Below are 11,991 nucleotides of genomic sequence, written 5' to 3'. Positions count from 1 at the left end.
CACACACACACACACACACACACACACACACACACACACACACACACACACACACACACACACACACACACACACACACACACACACACTGTGATATCTAATTAGGTGTGTCTGTATCAGTGTGTATTAACTCTGCTCTGTTTCCTCAGGGTCTGACTCACCTGGGTAAAGGCACTCTGACTCTGTGTCCGTACCACAGCGACCGGCAGCTCATGAGTCAGGTCGCCGTGGCCGGGCTGCTCACCGTGCTCGTCTCCTTCCTCGACGTCAAGAACAGTGAGTCCTTTCTCCTCCGGATGCCTTTTCCACTTGCATGACATCGATGCTAAAATGTGTTATTTATTACAAAAGACATCAACTGTGTGACATTTCCTTAATACAAAGAAATGCATTTAATACACACATAATGCTTATGATAAATGCCATTTCATTAATAGTTATAGTAATTAAAATAAAATGTTAAATAATTATAATTTTGTTTTTTTTATAAATATTTTATTTCAACTTTTAGTTTCCTTTCAGTTTTAGCAGCTAAAACAAACATATTTGCTAGATTACATGTTTAAAATAAATATGAAAGAGACGAGACAGGGGGGGGTGGGTTAGCAATGTGTGTTTGGAAGGTGGAGATACTGGCATGACTCAAAAGGGGTGAAGAAATGTTGATTGCTTCACTGTATTAGCACAGTAAGGGCGGGACTCCACCTTTTAAAAAAATCTCAGAGATGATGTTATTTCTTCCATTTGACAGATTACCAACTCCTTCCTATTGTGTCTGTTTCATAATGTCTCAACCAAAGCTTGTTTTCCCTCTGCGTGAATACCCCCAAACAAACATATTCACAGATATGACTCAAGAGGTGTGGAGAAATGTTGATTGTTTCACTGTATTAGCACAGTCAGGGCGCATTTCCACTGCAGAGCCTCGCACGGCTTAGTACGGTATAGTTAGGCCTCGTTAGGCCAGGCTCACTTTATGCTGCGTTTCCATTACAGTTTAGGAACTGGGGCAGTAACTATAGTAACGCAGTGTAGCCGTGACGTCATCTTCAATGCGAAACACAAAACCAAAACATCAGCTGTTAGCTCTCAGAGCTCACAGCTCCTCATATCTGTTCAGAAACTAGAAAGAAGTTAAACAAGTACAAACCACAGACTGTCTGTGTCATGGCGAATACAGTCGCTGGTTTATTTATGTCTGTAGGCCGTTGTTGTGAGTGTGGACGGTCGGAGCATATACTGCGTTAGCTTAGCTGATCTCCATTCAGAAAACACGCATTTTAAAAGGTGTTTCGCCTGCCGTCTGTCTGCAGACTTGTCAAAGCATTAATTCATGGTTTTTACTAACCGGTATCAGTATGTTGTTACTTCGGCATCATTTTGAAACGTGTATTACAATTAGATCATGGTAAAATATGTTCATTCTGTTTTAGTTGCCAGCGATTCTCTCTCTCTAGTTTAGATACTCAGCCCGGTTGTTGAACCGGAAAGAACCTCGATTTTGGAGAGCCAGAAAACTGTGAAAAAGAACCCGCTAGCCAGAACTACGCCGAGTAGAAACGCAACCAAAAACAGAATGGAATGGAAATGCGCCATTAGAGATGTTATTTCTTCCATTGGACAGATTACCCTCACCTTCCTATTGTGTCTGTTTCATAATGTCTCACCACAGCTTGTTTTCCCTCCGTGTTGATATTCTTCCCTCTGTTGTTGTGTGTCGCAGTAATCCTGGGGAAGTCTCACTACATTCTGTACGGCCTGGTTGCAGCCATGCAGCCTCGCATGCTGGTCACCTTCGACGAGGAGCTGCGGCCGCTGCCCGTTTCCGTCAGAGTCGGACAGGTAACGCCTCGGAACATCTGTACACACACTCTGAAAGAAATGTGTTTTTGCTGTACAAACTTGAATGACTCTTACTGGGAATGTATTGGCTTTTATTGTTGAGAAATAGATGCACACAAATGGAATATACACTCAGTTATGATAACCAGATTGACATACAAATTGAATTAAATGAGTAATTGTGACCAAGAAAAGTAGATTTGATGTCTGAGGAATCACTTTATTCAAATGGGGATTTCTGACATCCTGAAGTATGTCCCAACGTTTCACCAGAAGCTTCAAATTGTTTGAGCAAAGTTGATTCGTCATTTTAAAACATGTACACTTCATTCAGATAAAGGATTTTGACATCCAAAATGTAAAAGATAGAACGTTAAAAGCTCAGTTTCCACATTTTAATTGATGCTTGAAATGACAAAATAAGATATTTAGCAGATGGACAAGTTATAAAACATTTCAGGAACTAAACATTCAATAATTCTGGTGCGAATATGGGAGGACAACATCACTTTTTTTATGATTCCTTTATCTTAATTAATATTTCTTGTCTCCAGGCTGTGGATGTGGTGGGTCAGGCGGGTAAACCCAAAGCCATCACAGGCTTCCAGACCCACACCACCCCGGTGCTTCTGGCCCATGGAGAGAGGGCGGAGCTTGCCACAGAGGAGTATCTCCCCGTCACCCCCATCCTGGAGGGCTTCGTTATCCTCCGCAAGAACCCCAACTATGAAACCTAGACACCCCGTAATAAAATTCCAAATGTCTATCGCCTGTTCCTCTGTTCGTAAGGGAAGCCCTCCATGGCTCTTAGCAGTTGTTATTGACACGTTTACTGTTTTGCTGAAAAGATTTAAGGGTGGGTTTTCCCTTTTTGTTATCACTATAGCCCACCGTTAGCACATTAAAAAAACATGCATGGTGGGGGTCTGGTTAGCCGGATTAAGGAGGGAAAGTTTCCTCATCGCCCTAACTCTGATCCACCACCCTCATGTATATGTTAGTAAATTAATAACAACTGCTAAGTCATCATCAATCCCCTCCCCCCCCCTTCCCCTGCCTATACCCTCAGTCATCTTTTGTAATTAGAGCATTTAAAAGTATGTATTCACCGTTTTGCTTCTGTTTTTATTTTTATTTTGTTTCGGTTTTTGTTACAGTGCTGTAAAAGGTTTGAATCAAAAATAATAAAAAACTTGAGACTCACGTCGTGGAAGTGTGATGGCTGTGTTTTATATCGTGCATTAAAGGTGTGGTAGGTAATTCACTTCAGAAACACTTGTTATATTCCATGGAATGCTCTAAACATCCCGATAGCAATGAATACATTAAATGCTTTGACGATAAACACATGAATAAAAATATCATCTGTGGAAGCCGTGGCGCTGTAAAAAGCACGACCAATCATCTGAGCCGGCCCGGCTAAAGTAACTGGATGGCCTACCTGCCTGTCAGCCTTCCATCTGTGCACAAACTCATCTCGTGCCCTCATTGGTCATGTGTGTGTTGGAGGAGGGGCTCTGTGAGGAAGTCTGAAGGAAGGGGCTGATTTGTTTTCGGCTGCGTACTTTCAAATTCTAGCGCACTCGAGCTGGTTTCTCCATTCTTACCTACCCTACTTTTAAGTGCGTCACTGGTTAATTATCATTCACTCAAACCAACAAGTGCTCTCGTTCAAGAAGCTGCAGTTTGTCCACTAGGAGGAGCTGATCAGTGACTATCGGTGTCACATATTGTTCATACAAATACACAAAAGAAAAGTATTTAGTTCATAGTGGTAGTATCAGAGACGGGTTTATCAACAGGTAGGTTTTGACACATACGAGGAATTTGACTTGATGTCGTGGTGCATACAAACAAGAATTAAAAACACGGGTAGAGAACTAGAAAAATATTACACATATTACATTACACTACATGACTCTTTTATCCAAAGCGACTTACATACTCGATACTGTGGCCCGAACCCGAACACCTACGCACAACCCACTGCGCCACACGCCCCCCTCATATAACAGTATTTACATTGAAATTGAATAATAATGAATACAATATGGAATACAAATCGGCAGTAATACAAAATATTGTTGTACGTTGTGAACATATATTATATTCTACACATATTGGCTGTTTTATGTTCTAATTTGAGATGTTAATATTGCATAATTGTTTATTTACTACTCTTTTCATTTCTAGTTATGTTCCATACTTTGTTTTTCATGCCGCTGCAATTAACACATTTCCCAATTTGCGACTGAAAATATTTTAAACACAATACAAATACTTTTTATATTGCCTATAGATATTCACAGTAAAAGTATGGAAGTACATGTAAATTACAAAAAAAAAACAGAATTAAACAAGTATATATATAATAAACATTTCTACTATTTTAAGGACATTTACGTTTCTTAGGTACCATTTAATTAAAAGAAATACTTCTCCAAGTGTAAGCCCAATAAATATATATTTTGGGTGATTTAAAGTATGTTTTTTGTTGTAAAATGTACATGAACAAAAACAAAATGTCTTAGATGTTCTGAACAAACTAATAAGAAAAAAAACTAATAAAAGACAATCAAAAAACAGTAAATATATTAAAATATGAAATGCATAAGTTGTAAATAAACAAAAGGGCCATGGCTTTTACGGGAAGCTCATATATATTCCCAACAATAGATGATATTTAATTAAGATGTACTTTTGGCAGCAAATTACACTTTACAAAAACTGTGAAATAATACAAATACTAATACAAGACAGAATTAAACAACTGAAAAACAGTCAATATGTAAAAAATATAAAGAAAATCATAATAATGAGATTGTAAGTCAGTTACAACCGGGAGCACAAGATATATTTTCAGAGGTACCTCACTTGTACTTAATTACTTAGAGTTAGAGTTTTTCTATGTAATGCTACTTCATACTTCTACTCCACTATAGTTCAGAGGTAAATCGTGTACTTTTACTCCACTACATGTATTTAATACCTTTAGTTACTTTACAGATCTGGATGAATGATGTGAAATATAATCAAGTGTTAAATCAGACTTTAGTTCCACCTGGAGTAAATTCACAAGCTACTCTGCAGTATACAAAGTCATTCAGACTAGCTGCACCTTTACCAGCTTTGAGAACACTTTCATGATCAATCATTATGAAAGTGTTCATTTCAAGTCCATTTCAGAATAATACATATGATATGTTAACATATCATATATATTATTCTGAAATGGACCAATCTGCACAATGACTACTTTTACTGTCGCTACTTTAACTATATTTTGATGATAATACTTTTCTACTTTTACTTGAGGAAAATTTTGAATGCAGGACTTTTACTGTAACAGAGTATTCCTACACTCTGGTACTTCTACTTTTACTCAAGTACAAGATCTGAGTACTTCTACTTTTACTGAAGTACAAGATCTGAGTACTTCTACTTTTACTCAAGTACAAGATCTGAGTACTTCTACCTTTACTCAAGTACAAGATCTGAGTACTTATTCCACCGCTGTTTATTTATTTGTAAATAAAAAAATAAAGGTATCACGTCACGGGATCCTACCGGAAGTACCCGCTACCGGCTTCCGGGGAGATTTTCCGTCCGTCCGGCTCTGCGGACTCAAGGAGAGAAAAGGTAAAGCGACGATTCCCAACCAAATTCTACATTAAAACGCTCAAATATCCCGCTAAAATTCAAGTCGCTGGTAAACAAACACCCTGGGAGGTCAGTCACATGTACGTTTCACCTTTTATTCCGGAGAAACGGCTCGATAGGGTGACTTTCTTCACTGGTTTTCTGCTGTGTTTTCAGGGATTAGCCTGTTAGCATAGCATCACATGCTAAAACGACGTGGGTGTTCTTTCTTCACTTTAGCTAACAGGCTAGCGAGCTAATGCTACGAAACACAGACACGATAGAGTGTATTCTTATCAAGTGTCTAGGAAACGTGTGTATTGTGTGTGCTTTGTTCCGTGTGATAAAAGACCGGTGGATTGTCGCATCACGGTGTTGTTGTTTTTGCCGGTTAAGGTGCTTTATGCTGCTAGCTAGCCGACAGTTTGCTAACTAGCTAGCTTGGCAGTTGTAGGTTAAATCAGTTCGTGTGTCGTAGTTTCTTTTAACCGAAAGTGATGGAGTTCGTTTTTTTTTAGACTTTAAACACAGCCTGGCTGCTTGTATATATATTGTGGTTGTAAAACAAATGCATACTGATAACTAGAAACCTTGTGTGCCATGTGCATATTTGTATTTTAATGGTAATGTCTACTTTTCTTGTTTATTAGTGCATGCCTTTTAATTTTGTTTACCTGCTATACCACCTTTGCTTTAATACTGTTAATATCCCCGCCGTGGGACTAATGGAGGACATCTGATTAATTATGATGGCGATGTAATGATGGTACTAGCAGTCTGAAACAATACGTCTTAAAGGGGGAAATATATCAATACCACAGTGTATTTCTGCTCCTGAGCCAAACACACGTTAAGTTACTCCTCTCAGATAATAAGAAAACATGTGTTGTCAAATATTAAGTGTCAATTTTAAGGAGCTATAAGAGGGTGGATTATTGACAGGTCAGGTGAAGCTACTGACACATAGGGCCATGCTATATCTGTTGATGTAAGCAGCTTTAATTGAAGCTATGCTACTTAGAAACATGTTAACAAATCATGGTTATTCCCATCAGGACACCATGTACTGCACGCAGGTTGTGATGTTGCTGTAGATATTTTTGCTGCATGAAACGTAGGTGTCTGACTCATCGTGGTCTTTTACAGTAACATTACTCATTATTGTCACGGCACATTGACAGCATTGCCTTCTGTGTTTATACCAATTTAAATGAAGCTTTTTGAGCATACCTAGTTGCTCTTTTGTGAGTAGCATTTTGAGCTAATAACCGGTAGTAGCCAGCCACCACCCCCTTTAGCTTTGATAGTTATCCCATTCATTCACACGATTATCACGTCTCATTTTTCATCGCCGACTGCTTTACATTGTCCTGTGTGTAGTCGGGTAGTAGGGTTGTTTTTATTGCATGTCAGGGGGTTGTCAGGGGTGGTTTTAGTTGAGGCGTGGCTGGCATGAAGCCGGCGATCTGGGCGTGCATCGCGCCAATAGCAGGAGAAACCACGTGGTAAACCCAGATTGGGCCTAGCACAGTTAGCAACGTGGCTAACCGCAGAACATCTTCGACACACACACACACACACATTTGTAATCGGCTTTTTGGCATGACAGAGCATTATAATAGGCGTGTGTTTATTACAAATTGCATGCAAATAACTGTCGTAGATTGTGTGTGTGTGTAGACGTGCAGACACGCCCCTGTGTCATGGAATACGTGTCCTGCGCTGGCGTGTTGCAAATGCATGTTTAGTTTAATGTGGAAGTTGTTTTTATTACTTTTGTTTGTTAGGAGGGCGACATTGCTTGTGTTTTTAAAGTATTGTTTCATCACTTCTCATCCTGCTCTCTGCAGCAGACATGAGACCCTATCTGAGAATGTGGGGCCAAAATGGATGCAGTCTCATTGGGCCCCACATAGGCAGATGTTTATACCCTTACCCACAAATATATATTATTTGTTGTTTGCCTTGCTTTAGCATAAGGCTGTGATGTCCAGAGGTGGACAAAGTACTCGGGTCTAATTACAAGTATTTACATCGGATACGTTTGATTTGATATACTTTATTGATCACAAATTAGATTTTGTTTTAGTACAGCAGCATGCCACTGAGGCTTTGCACATGTGTTCAAATTTAATAGATTAAATATACACAAACAGTAGAAGCTTATTAAACATTTTATGGACACCAGTTTTGGGATCATTATATAATTAAAGTATCATGATCCTGCACAGCTTATTTCAGAATAATTTATACTGTATTATAATTATTCGTGCATTAATGTGTTCATCACTTTAATGTGGCAGGTGGTAAAGCGGCAGGTTTTTATTTTTGTATTTCAACAAGGGAAAAATGTGGTTTATCTTAACATACAAAATACTTCATCAGTGATTTATTGATCTATATTTTGTATTATTATCCATCAAGTTATTTTTTAAACATATGTAATGGATTCAAATGTGCAATATTTTTCCTCTGATTTGTATGAAATTAGTGGTAAAGTGGATGGAAATACTACCTCAACATTAGTACATATTTGCTACCTCAACATAAGTACATATTTGCTCTCCAGTGTTATTGTCCATCTACAAACATTCAACCATTCATCAGCGCAGGGGAATATCATGCAGTGATCTCACGCATGTTTTAGTTGTGGTTAATGAATGACTCTAATAGCAGAAGTGTAATCGCAGGACAAATGAACGATGATTCAGATCCAGGCTGTCACGCATAAGGTCACGACGGAGCTTCCTGTTGTGAAACTCGAAGGCAGTCTGCTGGACTTGTGTGGGTTAGGCCGAATGTCCAAAGACCAGACTGTGCTGCTTTGACGACGTGTGTCACCGCACTTAAACCCTTTTTATTTCCCTTCGCTTCATCAAGTTGACATGTCAGACTTGCTGGTGTGCTTGTGACGGACGCTTGGTGATTGGACATTTGATCATGGAAACATTATGTTTGTCCGAAGCAGAGCCACACTGTTGAACCTATGTTTAAGCGTTTTCTTTTTATTTAAGTTGCTATATCTAGTAAGTGTTAGGGATGGGAACGATTAATCGATTATTCGAAATTATTCAGGTGAGAATATGAGTTATGAATATTTTTATTGTAATTATTATTTTATTTTTTGGGAGGGATGCCTAAGTTGATTACATATGATCAAATGGAATAATTCAATGTATACGACAGTGCCATAGCTAAGTGTGTCAGGTGTGTTTTGCTCCGCTCACCGGTCCCTCACAGCGGGCAGAGCTGCAGGTGCTGATCTCTCTCTCGCGTCCGGTTATACTTCACTCACGTTTATGTCCAAATCCATCAGATCTAGCTAGCTAATGATTTGGCAGCTGCCCCCCCCCTACACGCAGGTCACGCAGACTCAAACCTCATCTTAGGCCCATCATCAGCTGAGAGGGTCTTCTCTACAGCTGGCCTGATTGAGAATCGCCTCCCACCCGCCTCTCCCCTGAGTAGACATGCTTTAGAAAAACTCCTAAAGCATTTTAAAAGTAGTTGTCTTTCATACCGACTTCACAATAGCATACGTTCAAGTATTTTGCAAACCTGCCTCAGGACGTGGTTATTTCAGCATCCATTTGATCCACTTTCAATTAATTAATTGGGAAACCAGTTTGCAAATGTACACAAACAGTCCTACTAAATTATATTTTGTTAGTTGTAAGTACATAATTAGTAATCCTCGTACTTAACCGTAGTTGTCTATTTATAAAGATGATGTCATTTACAAAGTATCCTGACATCATCTGCTCGCCATTAACTCATGAAACCAGTTACACGTGTACCTTTAGACTGACTTCAGCGGGAAGTAAAGTTGTCATAGTTTTCAGCAAAGGTTGTAATACAAAAGGAAATTCCGATTAAGCATTTATTTAACAACGGGGACTTCAGCTTCTGTTTATTTATCCGTCTATTGTTTATCGCCTCATATCCCAAATTTGCCTTTAGGGGGCTTTACAAACCGTGCCATAAACAAAACCTTCTGCAGCAGTGCATAGGGGGAAAACCCACCGAAAAAACCCCCAAGTAATGGACGATATATGGAATTAACCTCAAGGAGATTAAGCGAAGAGGACGGACAGATGTTGTGTGGACAGAATAAACAATATTAAAACATAGAAACTGATAGTTTTAGCGAATTTAAGGACATGTTCTCCCGCTGTCTTCCTGAGCAGGTCATGGGGGGACATGCAGAGGATGATGCAACATCTGTAGGAGCATGTTTCTCCAGCAGTGAGTCTCTCCACAGTGCTGCGTTTCAAACCAGCTCAAATAACGAAACTGTGTGTGATGGGGTGTAGCAAAACCAAAACACTCCTAAAACACAAACTCAATCTTAACTTAAGGACACTGCGGGATTACAATCACAACAAGGGCCAAAAATACAAAATCTAATTATATTGTGTTTCATGTAGGGCTGTGCGATTATGGCAAAAATCATAATCACGATTATTTTGGTCAATAATTGATATCACGATTATTAAATACGATTATTCATTGACTTTGAAAACATCGCCCACCCCTAGTTGTAGCTCTCATGATGGTTTTCCATAATAACAATGATGATGACATGTATGTTCGTCCCCGTTGGAGGAGCCCGTGACTTCAGTTTTTCATTTGCATTTCTACACTGTAGCTGCTGAGCACAGGATGAGAAAGCCTTGAGTCTCCAAAGTCTCTGTACCTCCTTGTCAGTAAAGGTAACTCTCATGATGGCTTTCCATAATAACAATGATGATAGTAACGTATGTTTGTCCCCTGCAGGAAGGGCTCAGCGCAGCCTGGGTGCCCAGGGATCCTCTGCCTGAGTGCAGGGAGAGCAGCGAGCGCCCCCCCGGGGTCATGGACCACACCAAGGGGGGCCTCGTCATCTTCAGCGCCAACTCACACCCCGCCAGCAGGGAGCTGTGCAAGAGGATCTCAGAGTGAGCACACACACACACACACACACACACACACACACACACACACACACACACACACACACACACATACACACACTTATACATACACACACTTATACACACACACACACACATACACATACATATACACATACACATACACACACACTTATACATACGCACGCACACACTCAACGTGTCCAGGAAGATTTCAATGTCCTATAAAAAATTAAAAATATCCATGTCAAATATTCCGAGTTCCCCTTACAGGTCAAATACATTTCTGAACCTGTAGCCTCCCAGCAGCAGCAGCAGCGCGATGCTTTGCATATTTCCTTGTGTTATGTGTAAACAGAACATTCCTTGAAAAACACACCAACACTCTCCTGGACACGCAGTGTGTGTTTACACAACAGAGGACTCTCATTTCTCCTGTGTGAGAGATTAAATAAAACGCTGACAGTTAGCGAGGACAACATGTAGATTGTTTAAAATGCATGTCTACACCAAGAGGGTTAATCATGTTGCTTTCCTTTGCTTCAAATGATATACTGTAAGCTGAAGCATTACGTCTGTAACATAATGACTGTTTGTGTTCCAGGCGGTTAGGGGTGGAGCTCGGTAAGGTGCAGGTGTACCAGGAAGCTAACAGAGGTACGTGCTGGATAACATTTACTCAAATGACTGCACGTGATTTATGATGAGATTTGTTTTCAAGGGTTCTGTTCTGCCTTTTGGCTTTTCTCTTTCCTTTAGATTCAAAGGTTTTAATGTCATGTGCACAGAAGCTACCGTGTAGAAATGGCATTGAAAATGTTAAGGTCCCGAGCTCCTCCAACAATGCAACATAGTTATATAAGTCATAAACAATAAAACTAATTAAAAGTAAATTAAAACGTAACGTATATAACGTATATACACGTAAGTAGAATATGATATATACAAGAACAGAATGTAAGATTACATTTAATACGGTTTATTACAGTGATAAATACAACAGGCGCTTTCACACCAAGTACTTTGCCGAACTTAGTTCATGAGAACTCTCTAGTTCTCATGAACTAAGTTCAGATCGCGTTCACACCGGAATAAGTCCCTGAGGGAGGATTAGTCAAATGAAGCCGCTGACGTCACTTCTTCTTCTTCTGCTTTGGGTTTACTGGCAGGCCGCAAACAACTTCACGGCGTATACTGCCACCCGGAGTCCCCGGCCGGAAATCCCCGGAGTTGGGGACTGGCTTCAGTAGAAGCTGCTGGGACTCCCAGCAGCTTCTACTGAGGCCTTCAGAGTAAGTCGCCAGAACGCCGACACCTCCTCATCTCCACCGCTCCCATGTTTTATTTTGTGTTGCCATATCAGACATAGGAACCTTTTTCTCCAACGAAGGTACCTGCTCTCTAGCAGGGATGGAAAAGGCGGGAAAAGGTTCTGATGGACTAATTTAGTTCCTGGGGCTTTTTGGTGTGAACGCAAATATATCGTAGTTCTGGTGAACGCGACCATTGTGTTCTTTTTAACCAAATCTCCCTCAGAGGGGCGTGGGGAGGGGCTCCTATTTTCATCTAAAGTAACAGACAGTAGGGGTGGGAGGAT

The 11,991-nt window shown here is 40.1% G+C and overlaps 1 protein-coding gene and 1 long non-coding RNA gene across 2 annotated transcripts; both read left to right on the top strand.

Annotated features, from left to right (window-relative positions):
- Positions 1 to 114: 114 nt before the first annotated feature.
- Positions 115 to 3,049, top strand: LOC104954690 (26S proteasome non-ATPase regulatory subunit 2-like). The gene is made up of 3 exons (XM_010781869.1): positions 115 to 276; positions 1,724 to 1,842; positions 2,397 to 3,049. The coding sequence occupies exons 1-3, from the start codon at positions 213 to 215 to the stop codon at positions 2,577 to 2,579; spliced, it is 366 nt and encodes a 121-aa protein (XP_010780171.1). The 5' UTR covers positions 115 to 212; the 3' UTR covers positions 2,580 to 3,049.
- A 6,968-nt stretch (positions 3,050 to 10,017) lies between these two features.
- Positions 10,018 to 11,376, top strand: LOC104954689 (uncharacterized). The gene is made up of 3 exons (XR_799363.1): positions 10,018 to 10,193; positions 10,258 to 10,418; positions 10,999 to 11,376. It is a non-coding gene; the product is annotated as an uncharacterized lncRNA (long non-coding RNA).
- The last annotated feature ends 615 nt before the right edge of the window (positions 11,377 to 11,991 follow it).

This window comes from Notothenia coriiceps, unplaced genomic scaffold (assembly GCF_000735185.1).
Source record: "Notothenia coriiceps isolate Sejong01 unplaced genomic scaffold, NC01 NC01_scaffold00023612, whole genome shotgun sequence".
NCBI classification, from domain to species: Eukaryota; Metazoa; Chordata; class Actinopteri; order Perciformes; family Nototheniidae; genus Notothenia; species Notothenia coriiceps.
This window is presented reverse-complemented; position numbering and strand designations above follow the sequence as displayed.